Raw genomic sequence first — 26,484 nt, forward strand, 5'->3', positions numbered from 1 at the left:
AAAAAAAAAAAAAACTCACAAGCTGGGTGCAACTTGTTTATGTCTAGAGGAAAACCTCTCTCTCATTTTTAATTGACAAAAGTCAGTTAATTAAGATATAAAAAGAAATGGGACTAGAATCTAATTCTTCCACCTCAAAATTCAACGTTCAAAATTCAATGTTCTTCAATATGCCAACTTCAGTACTTTATACCATTTAAAAAATTATATACGATTTCACTGATTTAAAAATTTAGTATTTCACACTTAATCCTGCAGATCTGTTACTGTTTCATCTTAAATATTGTCTCCCATCAAAAACTCAATAATCCCTCTGAGACCAAACACATTCCCAACTTTTTAGTTTGAGTTACAGGAGCAGAACTGAAACACTGAAGTCTAAGAATTCCCAGAAAACATGACCTAGAAATTCCTCTCAAAATTGCAAAATGAACCCGAGTAGTCTATGTGGCAGTTAAATATTTTTAATGTTTTTTTTTTTTTTTTTTTGAGACAGTCTGACTCTGTTGCCAGGCTAGAGTGCAGGGGCAAGATCATAGCTCTCTGAAGACCCAAACTCCAGGGCTCAAGTCATCTTCTTGCCTCAGCCTCCCAAGTGGCTGGGACTACAGCCGGGTAGTTAATTTTTAATTCTGTGGACACTGGGTCTTGCCATGTTGCACAGGCCAGTCTCAAACTCTTGGCCTCAAGCCATCCTCCTGCCTCGACCTCCCAAAGGGCTGGGATTGCAGCAGGCATGAGCCACAGCACTGGGAGTAAATTTTATTCAAGGTAAGGGAAGCCAGTGGAAACAGAGTACCTTTAATAAAGCTTCAAATTTGGAGAATGAATTACAAAACAAATGTATGGGATACAAAATTGTCCCACTAGCACAAAATCTGGCCTCAGAAGAACAATGAAGTATGCCCACAGTTTGATTTATAGATGAAGAGCACCTGAGAACAAAAAGGCTTAACTTTTCTATTAGACATTTTTAAATTGTGTGCAAATTCAAAATAGAGATGTTACACAGATCTATGATCATGATGAAATTTGTTTCTAAATACAAAGATAAACAAGTTACTCGCTGGTAACATTAAAAAAAAAACAAAAAACCAGTAGCTATTCTGATGTCACTTGTGTGTGGCTACGATTCAATTATTAGACTAAAACCTGATGAGATCTGTATCCAGTTTAATAGGACACAACTTAAGGGCAGGCAGGTAGGCTGGGAGAGGAAGCTCCTGTTTGGGGGGATCAGGGGAAACCGATCTAAAACAAAATTCTACTGTTTGCAATTCAGCTCCATTATAGCCATAATGCGCAGCAGGAAACACACACATATACTACTCTACCATGTATCTTTTCCCTTTTCGGGGACCAAAATGGTGGCGGGTAGGGGATAATAAATCCAACATAAAAGAATCTCTACATGTTTCTATTTATTTTAATTTACATATGTAGACGGCGATGGATACAGATTTGAAAAATAAATAATATGAATAAATCAAACATACATTTCAAAGAAAAAAAATTAATACTTACTTCCACTGGCAAACCCACTAGTGGCTGTTGCTTGCATCACCTCTCTTCTGTAATCTCTATCTTTTGGGAAGCTGTTGACTGCCATCTTGTTTGCTTCTTTTTGTCTCTGTTCTCTAAAAATAAAAAAAAATAAGATAAACACATAAAAATTACATTGAGGGCATGAGTTTCCATAATAAACAGCTCTGGCCAAATGCCTAACAAATGTTTTATATAAAAAACAAAAGGAGTGAACATAGTCATAATTTAACTGGTGTGGGAGATGGAACGTGGCAAACAGAAACACTAATGTTTCTCACTAATGGCAAAACTATACCCATTAATTATACCACTAATGCCATAACCAAAGCTCATCAATTTTAATTCTACATGTGAAAGAAACATTATGGTCTTATTAAGCTATTAATATTTCCATCAAAATTAAAGATGCATAAATGTAGGTATTTTATTAACTATACTGACCATTCAAAAGGCCTTTGTGGACAGCTGCCTAGCTGTCCTAGAATTTTTTTTTTTTTTTTTTTGGAGATAGCATCTTACTCTATCGCTCAGGTTGGAGTGCAGTGGCACCATCATGGCTCACTGCAGCTGTGGCCTCCTAGGCTGAAGCCATTCTCCCACCTCAGCCTCCTTAGTAGCTGGGACTACAAGTGCATGCTACCACTCACAGCTAACTTTTTGTAAAGACAGGGTCTCAATATGTTGCCAGGGCTGGCCTCAAACTCCTGGGCTCAATCAATCCTCCAGTCTTGGCTTCCCAAAGTGCTGGGATTACTGGCACGAGCTACTGCACCCAGCCAGGTTTTTGTTTTTAAAAGTAAAGACAAATTATGGAAAACATGATGGGGCAACTAACCACTGCAACTAAAAAAGTGCAGATGGGTAGCACCATAAAAAAGCTAAATTAGAATGTTTAATGCTGTAAGATGTTAACCTGTAGAACCAAGCTAGAAAAATAATGTTTAATTAGATTAAAAGCTAATTACCTTTCAAGCCACTCTTTTGGTTTTTCCCACTGTGAAACTTCTGTTCGACAATTGTAGTAGTACTTTTTCCCAGAAGAGCTAATATGCTCAGACCAGTCATCTGCAGAATCATAAGGCTTAAAAATATATTTTTTACAATTAGAAAATGTTAATACTATGTAATCACATGAAATATCAAGAACATCAAAGCACACATACAGGAAAACACTTCTGAGATAAAGGTACTCTGAACTAGAATGCAATTATCTGCATAAGTATTTATAAGACCTTAGTTTATGAAAGGCTTCAAAGAACAGAACTTCATAAAATACCAAAATTAAGCAGCATAAAAATTAGATTGTTAGACAAAGAAAACTGTGAAATTAACGTCACCTTGATTTTAGAAAGCATGACAAAATCCCCCACAATTTTAACTGGTGAAATCCAGTAACATGGGGGTGAGGAATGCAATCTAGACTAGATGATGGCATGAGATAATCAGTTCTAAATTTTAAGGCACAAGAGTAATTACATATGATATAAAAGAGAACAATCTTGCCTGTATTAACTGTTACTCAGTGAAAAAAGGAACCAAAATATGTAAACATAAACAGAAAGCTAATTAAAAGCTATAAATTTGTTTCACCTTCAAAATCAACAAGATGGATCAAGTACACATAACTAAAACCTTGTTCTCATGTAATATACAGGATTAGCAGTATCACTCATATTCCCATAACTAAAAATGGTCTTTTAAACATTCTCAGATACAGTCTCTTCCAGGTATTTTTACAAGCAATGTAACATCACAATGAAATCAGAAAGATCTGAAAGGCTCAGTTTCCATGAAAAGAATCTCACAAACATTAGTTAAGTTTCTGATTGGCCTCAGGAAATCTGGTAGAATCTCAGGTACTTTGGTTGAATTTTCTTAATTAGTTTTTCAAAGGAGCTTACTGAAACATTGATTATATTTTGTCAAATAGCTAGAAAAGAGGATTTTGAGTGTTCCCAACACAAATGTTGGAGATGACACACACACAAATTACTGATTTGAACATTATTAAATATACTGAATGTATCGAAACATCATCATATATCCCAAAAATATGTACAATTGTCAATTTAGAAAAATAAAAAAAATTTAAAAATATTAAACCACTTGAAAAAAGTAAAATGAAATAACGTACTGTACTATCATAACCTATCCTTCCGGGTTCACTGTATTGTGACACAATTTTCAAGCTTGAGGAAACAAAGTCTTATTCACTACCTTACCCTTGGCCCAGCTTTAATTTTAACAACTAGGAAACAAGCTTAGATAACTTATGAGCTGTCTATAGGTCACAAAAATAGTGATTTATCAAAGGACAAAAAACTCTGGTTTCCAAAGGCCTATTATTTCCATTAAATTAACACCAAATTCTGGAAATTCCCCTAATAATTCTCAAGGCAGTTGGAAACAGATCACAGACTCTGCCATATATTTATATGCTCAGGTTTACATCTCAAAATAATGAGGGTGGCAAAGCAGCCCTGTGCCCCCACACCTCAAAAAGCAGTGGAGAGTTAATTCTCAATCCCACTAGCTTCCAGAAGCCTACAATCAAGCTTTAGGAACCCAATCACAAAGGGCCAAATTCAGAAAGTTCTTCTCTATCACTCCCTCCTCCCTATACATAAATTATTATGCAACTGATCCCTTCTAAGGATGTTATCTGGAAGACTTGGTTTGCTTGCCAAGTGGTTATGTGGAATTACAGGATTGAAGAGGTACAATGAGATTTGAGACTAGTGGACAGAGGACACCAGAGGTCAGCATGGTCTAGGCCAGTGCTCTTCCAAGTGATGGTTTGCCAACTTATCCTGGAGGAAATAAGGAGTTTGCATTTGAATATATAAACATACAGTTTCTTTCACAGAAGTTGTGCTTTCAGAAAAAAAAAAGTCAGTTGAACTAAACATTGTATTTAAGTGATTAGCATTCTGGCACAACCTCCAGGACAGAAAGTACACAATCAGAGCACCGGTCTACCACGCTACATTGATTTTGTCTATCAAATTGCAGATTAGTTCAAGCTGATGTCTTACACTTAACAAAATTCCAGGGTACAGCATACAATCACATATCAATAACTTTATTTTCTCCACTCCACTGCCATCCTCAAGGGGTTAAGGAAAAAGAAACCCTTCAAATTATGGGATAACTTTTACAATGCTGATGTGCAACAGCAGGTGTCAAATTTCTTAACTTTACAAAAAGAATATCTAACACTGAGAACTTAAATAAAAGGCCTGCAAACATTTAAAGTTTTCTAGATTCGGCCTGGGATGGTTGCCAACATATGCTCTAAAGCAGCTCTCCAAGTGTTATCCAGGAAACCTTGGGGAACCCAAGACCCTTTCACAAGACCAAAACTATTTTCATAATAATACTAACATGATTTTTTTCTTCCTCGTTTTATCACAAGCATATACTGAAGTTTACCCAGAGGCTCAACAAAACACTGGACGTATCAAACAGATTGAATGAAGCAGATATGAAGTTATGAAATTCTAAGTGTCTTTTTCTATTAAGTCAAACATTACCAAGATGTTCAATATCTATTTTTTTAAAAATTACTTTTCATAAAGATGTTACGTATGTTACCATATAATGGGTTTACAATTGATATTTTAAATGAAATAAATTTCACAGTTTTAATTTTTAATATGGTAGATATTGATGAGACTCAAACTTTGTCTTTCCGTTTTTCCCCAAGATGAGGTCTTGCTATACTGCCCAGGTTGGTTTTTAACTCCTGGGCTCAAGTGAGCTTCCCTCCTCCTCAGTCTCCCAAGTAGCCAGGACTAAAAGTGACAAGCACCTCTCCTGGCTCAAGACTCAAAAGCTTCAAAGTATGCAGATGATACTTAGTTGATAACAAAAGGAGCTGGAATATGAATGCAAACTCATACAGGATTGAACTTAAGCACATCTCAGCAAATTAAAATTGGCATAGAGTATTTAGAAGGGAAAAATCTCAATTACAGTGTTTTTAAATAAAAATAAGCAGTATTTTTTCACCAATTCAGAGCCCCCTTTGAAAAACCAAATATACACGACTAATTTAGTCTACAAGTCATACCATGATTTTTTATTTTACCTTTTTTTTATTTTTTTTTCCTGAGACAGGGTCTTGCTGTCGGCCAGGCTGGAAGTACAGTGGTGCAATCATAGCTCACTGCAGCAGCCTCAAACTTTTGTGCTCAAGCAATCCTTTGCTTCAGCCTTCCAAGCAGTTGGGACCACAGAAACACACCACCACACTTAGCTAATTCTTTTTTTTTTTTTTTTTTTTTTTTTTTAAGAGACAGGAGCTTCCTGTGTTGCCCAGGCTGGTTTTAAACTCCAAGCCTCCAGTGACCCTCCTGCCTTGGCATTCCAAAGTGCTGGGATTACAGTTGTGAGCCACTGCAACAACATTCCCATGATTTTTATTGTGAAGGAGGCATTCATCACCAATCTTTTCCTGATCTTTACCAGAAGTCAGGCTCTGTGGTAAACACCCCACAATAAATGTTTGTCACAGGACTTAGCAGGAAGTACATTAAATGTTAATGCCTTAATCTGACACTGAAAATAAAAGATAATTTCAACTTGGCTTTTAATAGTTAACTTGATTTAAAAAAAAAAAAATCACCCACATACCCAAGTATCTGTGTAGATAACTCTAAAGCCAACTTTTCAAGTAAGATTAAATTTACAGTTTGTAAGGGCTGTTTGTGTCATTCCCACTAGGTACATTACAATACAAAAAGACCACTACTTATAAGTTAATTATGTACCTACAGGTGAAATCAAGAGAAACCAAACCCAGATTCCAGAAACACAAAACATTTTATCTGTTGTAGTAAATGGTCTTCAACTTTCACTCACATAATTAAGTTCTCTGACACCCTTATGATTTGAATCATTCAAGCTTCTCTGATGCCCATTATTTATTCTTTCTGATTTCACTGGGTTAAATCCACTGCTCTAAAATCCAAATAATCAAAATTTGTCTTCCCTGAATGAGGTGTTTATTTTGTTTGCATTTGTGTTTTACGAAAAAAACAATGCCCACAAGGCTGCTGCTGTAAGAGTAGACAAATAGCAAACCTAAACTGTCAATGACAGTGGAACTTCAGGTGTTACTTTGTAAATTAACAGAATGTTTTCCAGGAAAACAGGCAGATTCATTCTAAAATCCTGAATATACATCTCACTGAAAATGATTTGCTCCCCTTTCTCCCCACTCGGCCTAATCCTCCCTTCCCTACTTGAAGAAAAAAAAAAGGAAAAAGGAAATGCCTCATCACAAACAGTTTGACGACAGTATGCATGAAGTGCTTAGCGAGACTGTTTTCTCAGTCCCAATCCCACCCCCTATGATAGTCGGCTCTGTGATGCTAGGGCTGGGACAGTGCAAATTACTCTCTATTTAGCCAGGTGGCTTCCTTCCTATTAGAAGAATTAATTAGATGAATGAAAGGCAGGAGAAAGGAGCAGCCACAGTTGTTACCAGCTCTGGGCTACCATCCCACCACCAGAACTAGCTTCACCATACCCTCAGAGGTATTACCACCAGCTCTGTGGGGCTCCTCCTCTAGACTATTAGGTTCTAAAACCCCAAATACATCCTGTTGTTCTATAGCCCTGAGTGGTGATTACTGTATGTGTCACCTCAGGGTTCCTCCATTTTTTTCAATATCTGCTTAACCAATCCCATATATTAAATTCTGTGTTACAACAACATGATTTTCTTTCCTTTTCTGAGACAGAGTTTTGCTCTGTAGCCCAGGCTGGAATACAATGGCGTGATCTTGGCTCACTGCAACCTCCTCCTCCCAGGTTCAAGTAATTCTCCTGCCTCAGCCTCCCAAGTAGCTGGGATTCCAGGTGCTTGCCACCACACCAGGATAATTTTTGTAATTTTAGTAGAGATGGGATTTCACCAGGTTGGCCAGGCTAGTCTTGAACTGCTGACCTCAAGTGATCCACCAGCTTTGGCCTCCCAAGTGCTGGGATTATAGGAGTGAGCCACCGTGCCTGGCCACTATGAAGTGCCTGGCCAACAGTATAATTTTCTAAATCAACACTAATACTATCTATTTTTATCCAAATATTATCCTAATGTCTCAATTTTCTATGGAAATGTACTATTCACACTGCTTCAACAAGAAACAAAACATCTGAAGGTTTCTCAACGTCAGTTAAGACATGATGATCACTCAAATACTCAAAGCAAAATCTGTTGGACTCAACCTACACCTTTGACGGCATTCTCATTGTTCGTTCTTTCCCTATAATGTATTTTCCACAGTTACCTGAGATAATTTTTTAAATTGCAAAGATGATCTTATTTTACTGATAATATCCTTCAATACCTCTTCACTGCCTTATATATGTATAATTAATATTCCTTGGCATGATACAGAACTTCTCATGATATGCCTCCCACTTACCTCTGTAAATTTAGCTCCTGCCATTTTCCCACACCGTCAAAATCCCAGCAGTTCTCTAAATGTGCTACACTATTTTACACTTCTACATCGTTGGGAGCTCTATTCCTTTGTATGCTATGAATTCCAGAGCTCTTTTACTGCCTAAGTTATAGTCAGACTGTTGGGAAGCATTAGTTATAGTTTACTATCTTCCTCACCCAAGCTGGGAGTCCTGTGTTGAGCGCCACCCCAAAGCAACTTTAACAGGCACTGTTGTTTACTTTTCTGTCTCTACCACAGGTCCCAAACTTCCTTTAAGATGGGCCACATTCTATAATATATTCAGCTTAGCATATGCCTGGTGAATTAAAACCTTATTCTATGGTGAATTAAAAATTTCATTGAAACCTATGACTTAAAAAATTCAAAATAAGTTATTTCATTAACTTAAACTTCTGCAAATACTTAAAATCCCTCATTGGGTTTCACACCCTTGTGGACAGGTAACTGTATATCCCTAGTGTCTGGGACAGTGTGTAAGACACAGTAGATAATAAATATATCCTATAAGGAGTTTACACATTATGGAAAGAAAGCTTAAGTTAGAGCACTTTATAAGAAGTTTCAGCATGAAGTTCTTTTTATCGCAGATATCACAACGGAAAAACATTGCTTTGTACAGGAATCCTAATTAATTAACACCAAAGATACTAGCTTCTCACAACGCTTAGTTCCATTAATAAGACTGGCTCATTGGTTTAAAATAGGATAATAATATCAAATAAACACATTAAGGCTGTGATTCAAACTTTTTTTTTAAAGACATTAGATTTTACAAGACTTCCCATGGGTTTTGTTTTTTGTTTTTTTTGCAATAAATTCCAAAGAAAAAATATTGGACATGTTTATAATACTTACTGCATCTGAAGTTTTGCTTGGGTTATTGCTTGGATTAGAAGAATGTGAATTTGAACTATGAAGAGCACTGTGGTTGTGTGAATTTTCTTGTGGAGAGTAACTGGTCCCTTAAGAAAATAAAGAATATAGTGAATTACAATTAAACTGTATTTAATGTTTAATCTAAACTGTTTTCTATCATACATTATTGTATATCTCTAAATGAACATCTTACATAAGCATTAGGAATATATACATAGTCATACTTTTTATAGTTTATAAAGTATCTGTGAAGCTACTAAATAAGTGGCTTTATATGCCCTGGAACAATAGCATATAACAAAACCTTTTTGAGAGAAACAAAACCTTATCTTTATCATTTGTAGCAACTTCTGGGTTTTCTTACAGTTTTATTGGAGGAAAACAGAAGTACAATGTGCACAGAAAAAAGGCACAAGAACTCAATGATACAGAACTAAAAGTCACTGTTATCAGTATGTTTTTGCAACTGTATTTCAATTTCTTAACAGTTTCCCCTGTTTGCCTTTTAATAGCTTTGCCAATTTTTCAAATAAAACAGCATCAACTTTTTTCAAGAAGTTAAAGAGTCTCAGGGAAGGTGCTCACTTATAAGATGATAAAGATGATCAAGAGTCTTTTCCTAACAGGTCCAACTCTATCTAAAAATTGCTTAAGAGTAACTCAAGTTTTATGAAAATCTGAGTATGTCAGTGACCAGAGAAAAAAGTTTCTCTTGCTTTAAGAAAAACCAGGGTGTAAAAATCCAGACTTCCAAAAACACTTTGACGAATGACACAAAAAGGTTCACCACAGAAGTCTAATGTTAGTATTTCAATTTCATTCCACATAATTCTAGATTTTTCAGCAACAAAGTAACATAATCGAACTGGTATTTTTCTTTTAATAAGTGATCCGGGAGTGGCATGGAGGCTACACTATTATGAACAAAAACGAAAAGTGCAGAGAGCAATTTAAATGCTCCAGTGGTCCAGGAATTATTAGTGAGAACCAGGGTGGATAAATGTAGAAATGAGTTAGGAATATTATTTCAATCAATAGAAACAACTAAATGGTAAGAGCAAAGGTGAACTCAGATAGATGATGACTATAAGGTTTTAGGTATTTCCAAGTGAAAATGGTCCGCAGATTAATATAGAACTAGGAATTCAGAAGAAAAGGTTTAAGTAGATGTGGATTTGGAAGTGTTTTCTGTTACAGGTCAAAGGTAGGAGAGGGACTAACTGCTCTGTATGTAAGCAGTAAGCACTAAAAGTTCATGGATGAAGTAAGAGTATGGCAGGAAAAAAGGCAATGGCCAAGATTTACCCTCAGATAAGGGTCTGCTTACAACGGAAACTACAAGCAGATTCAAAGACCCAAGAAAGCTAGTTATGTCACAAACTATTAAAGAGAATTACCTAACTACAATGGTTACTTAAGAACAACGCAGGTGGTATGACAGAGGACATTTCCCAAGAAGCCTGATGCTTGAGATGCTTGATGGGTTCTTCTACTTATTTTGATTTATCTTACTGTACAGTATTCTATTTATATAGAGAGAACACCCTAAACCCCCTTTTAAATAACAGGAAGCAAGAAATAAATCCTCAATAAAAGCTCTAAGAATGAACACAATCAAGAAGAAATCATTCAAAAATAAGCTGAACACTTTGGGAGGCCGAGGTGGGTGGATTACCTGAGGTCCAGGATTTCGAGACCAGCCTGACCAACATGGTAAAACCCCATCTCTACTAAAAATATAAAAGTTAGCTGGACGTGGTGGTTATGTGCCTGCAGTCCCAGCTACTCAGCAGGCTGAGGCAGGAGAATCACTTGAACCTGGGGGGTGAGGTTGCAGCGAGCTGAGATCGTGCCACTCACTGCACTCCAGCCTGGGCGACAGAGCAAGACTCTGTCTCAAAAAAAAAAAAAAAAAGACTGAGTATGCAGGAAAAGTTAGCAGAAGCCCAGAGACTGCTATCTTTAGAAAGGCTTTCTGGCACAGATGGCCCTTGACAGACATGTGGGAAGCTAAATTTCCGGAGGGATCTCACAACCGTAACTGATAAAGAGGTGAAAGAGGTGCTCACTGAGGCCAAGCACAGTGGCTTGCACCTGTAGTCTCAACTACTGAGGAGGCAGAGGCAGGGGAATCCCTTGAGTCCAGGAATTCAAGACCAGCCAGGGTGACATAATGAGAACCTGTCTTCAAAGGGGAAAAAAAAAAAAAGAATTGTTCATTGTACCTAAACTGTTTGGGTATACAGTATGTTTTGTACTGAACAGCTGCTTTCCTACTGGAGTCTGAAATTTTGGTACATGCAAGGCAAAGAGTACATATAAAACTCACCAAATCCAGTAAAAGCAATGTGCACTAAATCTCTAGTGAGCTTCCCTGGTAGATAACATTCCACAAGTGTGTCAATTTGTTGCTGGAGGAATTAAGTGTATCCTGTATGACTCTCTTAGGCAAGAATTCTTGGAAGCTTACACCTGGATTCCTTCAGATTTTGTCCCGTGTGCCTTTTCTCTTTGCACCTGTCCACTGTAGTAAGTCATAGTCATGATAATGACTATGTTGAGTCCTGAGAGTCTGAGGGAATCACCAAACCTCACAAATGGTTTTAGAATTCCAAAATGCTTAGTAACAAAGGAAAATTAACACTTCAAGTTTTAAAGAAAATTTGAGATCTATGCTGAAATTTCTACTTTTCAGATATAACTCCAAAGATTTTTTTAAAATCAGATTTACAACTGAATATAAGTAAGAAGTAGAACTAGTAATATGGATTACTAGAATATATATGCACTACTCGCGGAGTTGAGATTTCCCTGAAATTTCCCTAAGTTTGTCAACAGTGATGGAAAAAAAAGCTAATCTTACTGACTGAAATAAACCCCAGAGTAATCCATTAAAAAGCCCAGTTTGGATACCCCACTCTGACATTTATTTGCACACATTCTTGAACAGTATGTTCTATGCTTAAATCTACGAAATGGAAGTGCCACATTAAAGGTTTACTGAAAGACATAACAGGTTTTCTACAAACATAAGGTGTATTATAAGGTATATTATAAATGAGGTCTATTGACCTCTCATGAGGTTAAGATCCAGGAATTCACTCCACTTTAGTGACTATTCCTAAAGTCAATGAAAACTCAAATACTGACAAACATTCCAATTAATTATACTTCTAAAGAAATGGTATGCCTTCCACCAGCCTGATGAAAGTTACCAACTTTTAGATCTAGTATATGTCTTCAGAAGGCACAGCATAATAATCAAAAGTGTTTATAAGCATCAAGGCACACTGGCCTAAGACTTCTCTAAAAGAGAAAATAGAATCAGTTGTTGATGGGGAAATTATTTTCAAAGACATGAGTTTTTTGGATAGGGACCAGATTCCACATTCTATGGAGATTTACTAAGACTGCTTACCAAAAACAATACTTGAAATGGGTGAGAAGATAAAGATATTTTTGTAAAAGACTAAGAATAAACTAACATTCTTAAACAGATTTCAAATTCACGTAAGAGGTTTTATACAAAGCATGGCAGGCAATACATCTTTAGATTCCAACCAGAAGGACACCCTTTGGACCTGAAAGTAGCGCAGATTTGCCCTTGAATAAAATGACAATAATAAGGTAAACAAAGTTACCTGTCTCGTAATAAAAGCTTCAGCTTATATTGCCTTACATACTTTTTTGGGTATTTCATTTGAGCCTTTTACTTAACTCATTCCAAACTGAAGTAATACACAAGTAGAAGAACAAAGTGATTGTGCGCATCCTCCCCAGGCCTGGGGTAATGGTAGTTATGATTTTCTAGAGCCATACCGAAAAAAAGTGCTACAACACAAAATTCCTTTTAAATCTCCTATCTTAAAACATCACATGAATTTTTATATGTGACCCCACAAGTTTTAGATTTCTCTTATTATAATACAGAATCTAAGGCTAAGAGAAAGAATACAGTAAGCCAGTAAGAGAAGAACTGATGCATAAAACTTGAACTCAGAATTTCAATCCCAAATCCAGTGAGTATTCAAGTACACAAAGAAAGATAATATATACATGCTGGTGAGAGACAGAGTGCATAAAGGGTACTTTTTACTATATAAACAGCATTGCCTCCATTCCTTCATTGGGTCACACATTGGGTCACACACTGACCCAAAGCAGCAACGGAGGCAGTGCTGTTTATACAGTCAAGTACCTTTATGCACTGTGGATATTACCAAAGAAAAGCTCGCTATTTAACGACAAAAAAAATCATCTACCCAAGAAACACCGTATCAGTGAATAACTGGGATCAAAATGTTTTTAAATGTTGTACATTTAAACCAATCTCAAGAACTTAAAGCTAGGACTGATAAAGTTAAGTCTTAAGAGTCTAAGAAAACATGCTATTGGAAATGACTCGGTTTTGGGAGAAGGGCAGGACAGATAAAGGGGTTCTATACTTAAGCTTGCAACTTGAAGAACTTAAATGGTGAGCAAAATTCTCCCTTTCAGTGCTTAGCCATGGCAGATTATAAAATGGAGATGTAACAACATGACTGGATGCTAGTTTCAGACCAGAGTCCAAGGGTCGGTACAAGAGAATGACATTTTCCCTGACAAAATCTGCAGTATTTCTGACAGAATAATCCCTATCTGGCATCTTCTAAAACTTCAGAAGCTAAAATTTAAGTGTGAGAAGGACTATAACTTATAACTTATAGGTTCAAAGAGTGAGGGCCTAGGAGTATAATCAGAAAATGGTCCAAAAAAATTGATCAAAACATACCTAACTCAGCAAGAAATGGACATTAAGCAATTACAATGCCCTTCCATTCACAAAAGGGAACCAGGACATTAGGAGTAGGGAAAGCAGAGGGAGGATATACAACTCTATACGATTAAATGACAGTGGGAACGGCAAGCAGCTTTCAAAAAGGTGGAACAACAGTTTTCAGTCTACTCAGGAGCAAAATATTGTGGCTTTTATGTCCTTATTCAGACCATGACAACCACCAGAATTTATTACCAGATCCACAGACTTAGAAGTCTTAGTCTGTCTTTATTCTTTTTAAGACACTAAGGAAGGAATAGGCATATCTATATACTAAATGAAATAATTCAAGGACATCTACCATCCCACACTGCTTTCAAACAAAAGCAAAAATAGGTAGGACTGAATTTAAAACTCAGTAGTGGATCTGAATCTTTAGTATATTAAAACTTGTAGATTTCAAGGTGGTCTTTCTCAGAGATTCTAATTCACAGTCATTTTAAATTTTTTTTAAATTGTTTTGTTTTGAGACAGGATCTCTCAGTTACCCAAGCTGGAGTGCAGTGGCACGATCTTGGCTCACTGCAACCTCTGCCTCCCGGGCTCAAGAGATCCTTGTGCCTCAGGGCCTCCCAAGTAGCTGGCACCACAGGTGGACGCTACCACGTGCCACTGATTTTTGTATTTTTAGTAGAGACATTCGCTATGTTGGCCAGGCTGTTCTCGAACTCCTGTCCTCAAGTGATCCACCTGCCTTGGTCTCCCAAAGTGCTGGGACTGCAGGCGTGAGCCACCATGCCTGGCTTAATACCTGAATTTTTAATAGGCACTCCCAGGATGCTTCTAGTGCAGTTAGCACCCAGGCCACACTTTGAGAAACACAGGTTTACAAAGTCAAATAGTAGAGGACACTCAACAAAATCTCCCGAGATAGCAATATGCTAAAAATAAACTGATGATCACACCCTCTTCACTTACAGAGATGATTATACTCTACAGGTCTCTTCCTAAGCCTTTTCCAGTACCTTCCAAGGATCCTCCTCTGTTACTTTGAATGCTGTACTACCTTCCAGGGTCCTTGGCCTTTCATCACTCCTAACCAGCGGCCAGAGTACTTAAAAAGGGATCACCAAGAGGGCCACATATCTGTACTATATAGTATTTTCTGCTATAACACGATAAATGTTTTCCTTGAAAAATCTTGAATTCTGCAAAACTGCGTATTAAAAATAAAAAGTCTTACGGGAAAAATAGGAATAAAGACATTCAAAATTATGCAACTTTATTATCAGAGTACTAATAACTTGAATAGCACAGGCAAGCAGCTCAGCATGGTTATCAATTACTTTCAAGAGATAATAATGCAAAAAAAGAAACCATTAGGATAAAAATGCAGCTACTTGGGGGTAAGAACATGGAAATGGAAATGAAGTTCTAAGCATTATCCTTGACTACAAAAAAATCTTTACACATGAACCAATAATACAACTTTAGTTTATAATAATGGCATCCTGCAATTTACCAACTGTATATCAAGAAACTTGGTGGTGAAAAGCAAAACTTACAGCTAACGAGGCTTTGTTTCTCGAGGGAGGGAAAAGTGGATCACAAGAAGTATCAACAATTTGACAGTTGGCTGTACAGTTACTCCCTCTACATTTGTGCTATTCAATGACGGTCACTGGCCACACTATTGAGCACTTGAAATATTGCTAGTATGAATTGGGATTTTCTGTATGTGTAAAATACATACTAGATTCCAAGACTTGGGGAAAAACAAATGAAAAGTATCACATTAATATGTTTATATTGATTACATGAAGTATTTTAGCTATATTTGGTTAAATAATAAATATAATTAAAATTCCAGATATTGGCTACTAAAAAAACTTAAAACTGCGTATCTGACTCACTGGAAAGCACTGCTCTAGATGAAGGTGCGCTAATACTTAGTGAAAGGGGGCCAGGGATGCCTACTGTACATTATACATGTCTCCCAAAGAACTGTCTAATGTCTGAAAATAAGCTGCTTGTAATTAACTGAGTCTAGAACCAAAATCTGCTTAGCACAGCATAGTGAATTTTCCAGGAATATAGCTGCTAATACTGTATAAAACTTAACTCATTTTTACACATGAACCAATACAACTTTAGTTTATAATAAGGTCATTTTGGGGAACATTTTTATCAAAATGTTCACTACTTGGAAAAATCTCACCACTGACAATAATGCTACATATATATAATACATCTGCTTTATATCTGTCACAAACAAATGACATTAAGTAGATTCCTCTGTTAACAGTTACGTCCAAACACTGAAGTGGCGGACATAAACACAAGATGAAACACTGAACAAATTTCATTCTTTAAAAAACAGCACTGCCATAGCTTATCTTAAACATATATATATATGGGGCTACGTATTTTTAGCACAGTACTACAAAGAGTCTGTGAAAATTACACATAACATTCGTTCTATGTGCAAGTAGTATACGTTATTATGTATGTATTACTATGGCGATTTTATACCATGTGTTGCTTAAAGACAAGGTTACGTTCTGAGCAACATGTTGTGAAGCAATTTTGTCTTGCAAACATCGTAACAGTGTACTGATGCAAACCTAGATGGTATAGTCTACTACACACCTTGGCTATGTGGTATAACCTACTGCTCCTAAGCTATAAACCTATACAGCCTGTAACTGTACTGAAGACTGTAGGCAACTATAATACACTGTTAGTATTTGTGTATCTGAGCATATCTAAACATAGAGAAGGTACAGTAAAAATATATTATGGGATCGCCTTCACATATACAGTCCTTCATTTATGGAAACATTATTATGCAACACGGGAGTTTAAAAACTAAAACTTGTGTGTTTGAAAAGACACTATCAAAAAGTGAAAAGACAACACGTAGAATGTTGCTAATCATACATCCATATAAGACTTTTATCTAATTCTACCAGTAAGAACTCCAGAGCTCAATAAAAATAATCTGATTAAGAACGAGTAAAAAATCTGAACAAACATTTCCTCAAAGATGACATACAAACTTCCAAAGTGCATTTCAAAGACGAACAATGGCACTAGCCATTGGGGAAATGCAAACCAAACCTGCAGGGAAGTAACACTTCACACCCACTAGAATAGGTATAGCCAAAAAGACAGGCAAAAACAAGTGTTGGTGAGGATGCAGAGAAACTAACTGGAAGGAACCCTCTCATACACACTGCTAATGTGAAAGTAAAATACTGCAGCTACTTTGGAAAACAGTCTGGTAGTTCCTGAAAATGTTAAGCATAATTATCTGTAGCCATACAAAAGAACAAAATCATATCATATATACAAACAGAACACTGGGTACTCAGGGACATAAAGACAGCAACCAACAGAAACTGGGGACTACTAGAAGGGGAGGAAAGGAGGAGATAAGGGTTGAAAAATTAACTGTTGGGTACTATGCTCACTACCTGGGTGATGGGATCATCCGTACCCCAAACCACAGCATCACTCAATATACCCAAGTAACAAATCTTCAAATGTACACAACTAAATCTTAAACAAACAAAAACTTAAAAACAGGATATCCTCTATTAGTTGAAGATATATACAAAATACTAATAACAAATAAGTGCTATATTCCTGGGTTAAATAGAACATCAATGTTTACCAAATAATAAGCTCTAGGTACCATTAATATAACTTTTTCTTTGATTCATTCATTCATTCAAACATCTACTTGTGTACCTAAAATGTACTTGCATTATACTGGCAAACAAGAATAAAGTAGTGAAAAAGAGACTAAAAAAACCACCAACCAATCAATCAGTTATATGAGCCAGCAATTCCACGCCTAGGTATATATTCGGAAGAAATGAAAACATAGGCCCAAACACTAGTACACGAATGTTCATAATGCATTATTCTTGGCCAGGCACAGTGGTTCACACTTGTAATCCTAGCACTTCGGGAGGCTGAACAAGCTGACTGCCTGAGCTCAGGAGTTCGAGATCAGCTTGGGCAACATGGCGAAACTCCATCTCTACTAAAAATACAAAAAATTAGCCAGGTGTGGTGCTGTGTGCCTGGAGTCCCAGCTACTGAGGAGGCTGAGGCAGGAGAATCGCTTGAACCCAGGAGTGGGAGGCTGCAGTGAGCTGAGACTGCACCACTGCACTCCAGCCTAGGCAACAGAGTGACACACTGTCTCAAAAACAGCAACAGGCTGTGCGCAGTGGCTCATGCCTGTAAGCCCAGCACTTTGGGCAGCCAAGGCAGGTGGATTGCCTGAGGTCAGGAGTTTGAGACCAGCCTGGCCAACACGGGGAAATTCCATCTCTACTAAAAATACAAAAATAAGCCAGGTATGGTGACGTGTGACTGTAAACTCAGCTACTCGGGAGGCAGAGGCAGGAGAATCACTGGAACCTGGGAGGCAGAGGTTGTAGTGAGCCGAGATCATGTCACTGTACTCCAGCCTAGGGGACAGAGCGAGACTCTGTCTCAAAATAAATAAATAAATAAATAATAGTAATAATAATGCATTATTCTTAACAGTCAAAAATAAAAACCAAATGTTTACAATTGATAAGAAAACATGGCATAATCATACAATATCATTTAGCAACAAAAACAAATGAATACTAATACATGCTACAACGTGAATGAATCTCAAAAACATGCTAAGTGAAATACCCCAGTCACAAAAGATCATATATGGCATGAGTCCATTTATTCAAAACATTAAGAATAGACAAATCTGTCGAGACAGAAAATACAGTAATAGTTTCTTAGAGCTGAGGGCGAGGGGGGTATTGGGGAATGACAGTTACAGGGTAAGTAATGTATTGGAACACTGGTGACTACTAATTGTGAATATATTAAAAATCAGTGAACTATACACTTCAAATGGCTGAATGGTACGGTACAGTATGTGAATTACACATAAATAAAACTTATGCCCCCACCAAAAAAAGCAATCTACTATACTTTACGTGTGACTTTAATTTGTCTACCTTAGACACAGACCTTAATTCATCAGTTCTCAACATCTAATCCCATGGGATGCTTTGAATATAAAGTGGTGCACAACTGTGAATCTGGAATAAGCTGTATTGACATTCTCTTATGGCTTAAATGTACCTTACATGCTCTGAGAATTACTGGAGGAAAATTTTAACCCAGGAAGTGAAAGCCTAAGTACTGATATATAATACAACATGGGTGAGCCTTGAAAACACTAAGTGAAAGAAGTCAGTCACAGAGGACCATACACTGTGTAATTGGTTTATATGACATATCCAGAAAACAAAAATCTAGAGAGACAGAAGGCAGATCAGTAACTGGAGAGTTGGACATTGAGAAGAAAAATGAAAGTGACTGCTAACAGGTATAGAGTAATTTTGGGTGGAGAGATGATAATTGGTATGTGAATTTCATCTCAATTTTTAAAAATCACCAGGAATTCCAGACTACCCTGGAGCAATATAGGGAGAGATTCTGTCTCTACAATAATAGTAACAAATATCTTAAAAATAGAAAAAAATAGCCACGGAAAATATTTTTTAAAAGTTGAGATGGCTGGTCTAACCAAGTTAAGAGCCACTCCTTCAGTGACATTAGCAATCAGGCAATCTGGGCTTCAGTTCAGACTTTGCCTCTACCTAGGTGGAGGCCCACCTCTGGTCACCTGTCAAGTAAGATATTGCCTGACACTGTACAGGGCTGCAATAATTACAACAAAGTCTGAAATGAGATACTTACGAATGTTACTAACTCCTTTTGACTCCTGCCATCTGACTTTTCACTAAGGAATTAGCTAAGATTTCAAGAGTAAGGTGTTTTTTTGTTTGTTTGAGACTGAGATTCACTCTTGTCATCAAGGCTGGATTGCAATGGTGTGACCCTGGCTGGTCTTGAACTCCTGACCTCGCGATCCACCCTCCTCGGCCTCCCAAAGTGCTGGGATTACAGGCCTGAGCCACTGCACCTGGACAATAGCTACTTTTATGCAGTGTAATTACACTACATCCCATATTGCTCCATTTTCCTGTTTTTAAATTAGCTAAGTAGTTATTCTAAAGGAGGAAAGCATTCCTCTGAGAGAAAAAATACAAGTTAGTGTAAAACAGTAAGTTTTATAAAAAATTATCAAATTATAAGATTCTAAAGGGTGAGCAAGTAATATAGTTAAAAAACTAAGTATTATCCCTTTTCCAAGCTGACTGATTAGAGTTACAAGAACAGAAAGCAAAAAGAAACAAAGCCAGGTACCTGCACACACACAGGTGTCTTCAAATAATTTTACCTCCGTGGATTTCAACTTTGGAAGCCACATGGAACTCACTTCTCAATCTGAGAAGGAATGAAAATGAGCACAAACAAAGGAATCTTCAAGTACATACTGTGCTTTCATCTGTCTCAGTTACATTAAGATAGTAAGGCAAGCTACAAAAATCATCTCACACAGGAGATTACAACTTGGTACAGCAGACAACAACCTTCAGTCAAGGGACATATTAACAACAGCATAAAAGTAGGAAAGTACATGGTGATAAAGATTCAGAAGGCAAAGCACAAGCAGTCTGACAGTAACATGGTTACTGCACTTGCGATGCAACGTATGTGTAAAGCTATTATGCTAGACTACTAAGGGGCCTTGGATACTAAACTAAAGAAAGAACAGATCTCATCTTCTGAATAACAAATTCTCAAAATTATTTACTTTCCACTTTTAAGCATTTTTCGATGCTTCTGAATAGTACTAGTGGCATCATGAAAAAGCACATTTAAAGTATATATATAAGGGCCGGGCATGGTGGCTCATGCCTGTAATCCCAGCACTTTGGGAGGCCGAGGTGGGTGGATCATCTGAGGTCAGTTCAAGACCAGCCTAGCAAACATGGCAAAATCCCAGGTGTGGTGGCAAGCGCCTATAGTCCCAGCTACTCGGGGAGGCCAAGGCAGGAGACTCGTCTGAACCCAGGAGATGGAGGTTGCAGTGAGCTGAGATCGCACCACTGAACTCCAGCCTGGGTGACAGAGCAAGACTCCATCGCCAAAAAAAAAAAAAAAGAAAAGAAAAAGTGTATCTTTAAGGATACCACAACTAAAGAAGAAGAGTCTTTCTAGAAAAACAGTTAACTAATTTTTCGCCAACTATTTAAAGCCACAGAGTTCTTTCCTCATATGGCTGGTTGTTCATCTGTCAGATGTTAATTCATATGTCAGCCTTTCCCTGACCAATAACTACTCTGCCTACCTCACTGCCACTACTGTTTGAATCACTATTTCCTTATCACACAATTATCCTTTTTATATATTTATATTGTCTGTCCTTCCACTAGAAGGGCACAGGGATCTTCCTGACATGCCATTGCAATAATTTCCTAATTACAACAGTGCCCAGATCTGACAGTAGACTCCAAAATAAAATAAACGCATGGATGAAAGTCTAATACTTAAAAGTGGAGCTGCTCCTATTGCAACAAGGATAGTGGGTGATTAAGGATCAACTCTTAGTTCAGTCTGTTCTTAGAACCTCTGGGCTCCATACAGCATCATTTAATAATAAGGGATACAGAGAATCTCTGCAGATGAGCTGCCAAAGACTGGTGATAACAAATCTTAGTGTCATATCCAAGAATATAAACATCATCTATTAAATACAACTGTTACAGCATACCAAAAAAGTTTTAAGACAACACACTATACCTGTAATACCCACTAAAACTACTTAGAATAAAAGTTGGTAACTTTAAAATTACTCTAGCCTCCACTCTATTATCTGTACAAAATAAAATAAATTGGAATAGAACTTTTCCTAAAAATATGTGGTATTAAAGAGAGAAAAAAAGTAGCATATTACAACAGAGTTACCTCAAGGAAAACTTTAAGTAAATTCTCCCTTACAGATAAGACAATTTCAATGCTGCTCATGTATTTCAGCTGAGACATGTGCACACAAAGCAGTATTTATTCTAAAACTCTATCTGTTTTGGGTGCTTAGTCATCCTGCTTTTGAGCTGAGGCAACCAGAGGTGCATTTTTGGATAGAACCATTGATAACCTAATATTGGACACTTTTGGTGCTGTTGAACTATGAAATGGTTGTTTATTCAAGGGAAAGTACATATTGCCGCACTGCCTAAACCAATTTTATACACAAAAAGAAACAGATAGAAATGTTACTTACTATAAGGTACTGTACTAAAAATAAAAACAATCTCCGTGATTACCCAAAAAAATCATACTTGTTCATGTTCAATCTACATACCAATTTTACGACAACATGCTCTAGACATCTCTTCACTCTCCCTTCAGTCCCAATCTTTCCATTCCCCACCAACCTCTGTGCCCAACCACAGCTCTAGCCAAACTGAGATTATAGAAGTTCATTAAGGAACGGTTTCAAACATTCAGAGATTAATTCTCAGATTATATACGCACCAGAAACAGATTCAATCATAAAAGTAATCAACTGCAAAATGCTGACAAATAACAGAATAAGAGAATTCACAACTATACACCACTTAGCACAGGAATACAAAATGTCTGAATAATAAGACTGGCAAAAATATAATTCTTAAATGTTAATGTCTTTAAGATATGCTATCAAACGAGAGCAGTTGATAAAATTCAAACAGATTTCCAACAAAGCATTAACAACTAATTGTAGGAAGAGATGAAGGTTTCCTCAATATGAAAAAGTTTTTGCATAATAATCATTTACCACCAGGCACAAGAATGAAATTCTCCTAAGTCTAGTTTTACCATTATTTTTAAAAACTGCAGTACTATTTTATCTGATTTTCTATAAAGAACAGTTATTAGTATCAAGAGGCTATAGAAAAACACTTAGAAAAGGTAAGTTTCCTTATAGTTTTTCTGTATGTACATATTGTAACCAAAAATAGAATCATGCTACTTTGTGCGGGGATTTTTCTATTTAGTATCCAGGAACTTCTTCATTCATCAATAAATGTGCCTCTACACCATCGTTTTTAACAGCAACACTATACTCCACATGTACAATACATATATTGAATGTAATCACTGTGACATATATGTTCTCTAATTACTATTTATCTGGGTGTTGGAATTCCCAACTCATATAAAAAGAACTTAGGCCGGGCACAGTGGTTCATGCCTGTAATCCCAGCACTTTGGGAGGTCGAGGTGGGAGGATCAAGAGGTCAAGAGTTCAAAACCAGCCTGGCCAACAAAGTGAAACCCCGTCTCTATAAAAATTAGCCTCACGTGGTGGCAGATGCCTGTAATCCTAGCTACTCAGGAGGCTGAGACAGGAGAATCGCTTGAACCCGGGAGGCGGAGGTTGCAGCGAGCCAAGATGACGCCACTGCACTCCAGCCCGGGTGACAGTGGGAGACTCCATCTCAAAAAAAAAAAAAAAGAACTTAGCAGTATCTACTATTGAAATAATCATATGAAAGTTACCTTAAAAGACCTATTTCCAATTGACTTAAAAAGCCATTAACTCAGCAACTGGAATAATGTATTTTTGCAAACAACTCGGAAGAATCAGAGAGCAAATTAACACTGAAAATTACATTAAAAGTAAACGTTCAAAAAGAGGACAGTTTGAGAACATGTTTCTGTATTTGCCCTCTATAACACCTATCAAAACTAAAGGGACTAAAAAGAAAATGTAATCAAATCTAACAAGGCAAGTCATAACTCAACAAACTGTCTCTGACAAATGGTTTCAAGAGACAAATTAAATTCACACTGAGGCCGAGGGAGGTGGCTCGGGCCTGTAATCCCAGTGCTTTGGGAGGCCAGGGTTGGCGAATCACTTGAGCCCAGGAGTTCGAGACCAGCTTGGGCAACATAGTGAGACCCCCATCTCTACAATGGTGTGGTGGTACCTGCCTTTAGTCCCAGCTACTTGGGAGGCTGGAGTGGGAGGATCACTTAAGCCGAGGAGGTCAAGGCTGCAGTGAGCCATGATGGTGCACTGCACTCCAGCTTGGGCGATAAAGCAAGACCTCATTTCCATTTAAGAAAGAAAGAAAAAGAAGAAAAGCCCACACTGAAATGCAGGAAGGTACAAATTCCAATTCTTGTCAAGACTACATACTCTGAAAACTTATGGCAGGCAGAAGAGGTGGGAGAGAAGGGTCATCTGTACCAATAAACTGCCTTTTTTTGGCCCAATGATGTAGAGAATTCTCAGAAGGGAGCCCTGCACCACCCTACATCTTTGCCTGGATCCCCAGGTGTAATCTCTGAAAAGAGACTTCATCAAATACCGTAAACCTTCAAAGTAAATACGTAACCTCCTCACTTTATCGCTCTCTTCCAAATATATGCCTTTCATACCTCTTTCCTTAACCTGGTCTCAGATTACAAACACCAAATTTTAAGGGCACAATTAAAATAGTGTCCAAAAGAGTAAGAAGCAGAATCAGAGAGTATCTAATCATACTATCCACACACATGATCCACTCAAAACACAGACGCACAAAGCCTGTACAGACATGGAAGTGGGGGTATACAACATAAAGAAAATACTTCAAAAGAAATTTCAGGAAACCAAAAACTTTAGGCAAACAAAGCCCCCCTCCCACCTACAGGAAAAAAAAAAAAGGGAGCTGGAATTTAGAAGAACTTAAGGAAAAAAGATGAAAGTATTTAAAAAATTAAAACCACATTAGAAGTAGCAAAAGAATAACATGGCTGAAAGCCATGTCAATCACAAGGAAACAGAACAGAGAAATACCATAAAGCACATCAGACAAAAACGTAAAGCACTTAGAGATAAGATGTCCACTATGAAAGATGAAGTCAATATATGCAAAACTGAAGGTCCTGGAAAAAAAAAACAGGGAGGACATTCAGGGGATAATAAAACAAAACTTCCCTGAAATAAAAGAAGATCTGAATCTGCAGACTGAAAAAGACTCACCACATACCAGCAAAAATAAAGAACCGCAAAAAACTGACACATATCCTCATATCCTGGTGGAGCTGCTGAATTTTACCCATTTAAAAAAACTCTAAAAGCAACCCAGCAGAAGCATGTCACTTACAAAACAAAAATGGGCGGATCTTGGACTTTTCTACAGTAACACTAAATGCCAGAAGACAATGGAGTAATGTCTTCTGCTAAGAGAAAAAAACTGGATGTGACCCAGAAAATTATTTTTCAATCTGAGATGTCATTCATGAATAAAAGCAATAGGAAGACATTCTCAAATACACTGGGGAAGAGGAAACTACAGAATACAGACAATCATAAGAAAAATCAACATACATTTGCAAATGGAGTAGCTGTACTTTGAGGACTGGCAGTGTACACCAAATCTAGCCAAACTCACCTGCTTACTGTCTGAGATCAACAGCCACTGATTACCATGTGCTTATTTTGACAACTTAATGTTTTGTGTCCAAGGACTGACATTATACAGTAAATACATTCTTTACACTTTTTCTATTTTTTAATAAAAACAGTCAACACTTGCCCCACCCTACTCCCAGCATACGCACATACACACGTGCACACACAATAATCATGTAACAAACATTTAATTTACTGAACATTTCCTATATATCAAAGCTGGTAGAAGACACCAAAAGAGTAAGACAGAAATTATTCTTCCCTGGAGCTTTGTCTGACTTTCCAAGCTTTATTAGGCATCGAACAAAACTGAAGTGCTTTTTAAGATTCCTAGTTCCATACCACCACTTTTAATAATCAGCAGATTTTCAGATATCTTTAACCTCTCAGGTGATTCTGACAGCCAGGTTTAGGAACCACAGGTCTGCAATAGCTACAACATATACTACAACCTCTTCAGATCTCCTATATCGTCTAAGGCAAAGTAAGTAGCCTTTGGTACTGTATTTTACTCTAATTTTTTTCAACACAATGGCAGTACTATAAGTATAAATGTCAGATTCTAGATTGTGCCACTGCTTTCTGCACACTCTTTAGCATTTTTAAACATCTTGAAAATACAGAGTGGCAGCAAAATTACCTGTGAAAACATACTAGCTCAAGAGTTTGATGGGCTCAAAATGAATTACCTTAAATACATTAAACAAGAAGTCTATTTGTTATAGTCTGTACTGACCAAAATTACAAGTGCAGGTTGTACAGAAAAAGTTGCTTGTATTATTTTATGAGCAAAATGAAAAGCTAATTTGGTACATTTAAAAATTAGCATCTAGCCAATTCCTTTTAAAAATTCAGGTATTAGTGTAATAACCTACAGAATCATTTAATGAGAGGACAATAGATAAAAACAGTAACAATTTATAATAATACTATTTGAAAATTGATGACAATAAGCGAAGATTATTCTGCTTATAACTGTCACTAGAACATTAAGCAGAGCTGGGTGGGGTGGTGTACACCTGTAGTCCCAGTTACTCCAGAGGCTGAGGCAGGAGGATTGCTTGAGTCCAGGAGTTTCAGGCTGCAGTAAGCTATGATTGAGCCACTGCCCTCCAGCCTGGGTGACAGAGCAAGACCCTATCTCTTTAGAACAAAAGTAAACAATGTTAAGCAGCTAACCTGTCATATGAATTTCGCAATTGCCCTCTTGGGAATTTATCACAGAGATACAAAAAGTTAGGTTGACACAAGAATCTGTACATGAACGTCATAAGAGCTGTACTGCTAATAGCCTTAACCTGAAAATGATCCACATTTCCTTCAATGGTGTATGGTTAAACAAACTGTGGTACATTCAAACCAGCAGTAAAACAGGAACATGTAACAACTTGGATGGTATTCAACGGAATTTTGCTGAGTGAAAAAAGCACATTTCAAAAGGGTAATACTATACCATTTATACATAACAC

The 26,484-nt window shown here is 37.2% G+C and overlaps 1 protein-coding gene across 10 annotated transcripts in view; it reads right to left on the minus strand.

The window, feature by feature from the left end:
* WAC (WW domain containing adaptor with coiled-coil) overlaps positions 1-26,484 on the minus strand; it is an 87,118-nt gene that overhangs the window by 28,684 nt on the left and 31,950 nt on the right. For all 10 annotated transcript variants that reach the window (XM_023194669.3, XM_023194670.3, XM_023194674.3 and 7 more), the window contains exons 4-6: positions 8,874-8,980; positions 2,511-2,626; positions 1,525-1,637 (exon numbers count right to left, since the gene is read on the minus strand). In XM_023194669.3, coding sequence (XP_023050437.1) covers positions 1,525-1,637; positions 2,511-2,626; positions 8,874-8,980 — 336 coding nt within the window. The remainder of the gene's footprint in view (positions 1-1,524; positions 1,638-2,510; positions 2,627-8,873; positions 8,981-26,484) is intronic.

The sequence above is a fragment of the Piliocolobus tephrosceles genome, chromosome 9, assembly GCF_002776525.5.
Source record: "Piliocolobus tephrosceles isolate RC106 chromosome 9, ASM277652v3, whole genome shotgun sequence".
In the NCBI taxonomy this organism is placed as follows: Eukaryota; Metazoa; Chordata; class Mammalia; order Primates; family Cercopithecidae; genus Piliocolobus; species Piliocolobus tephrosceles.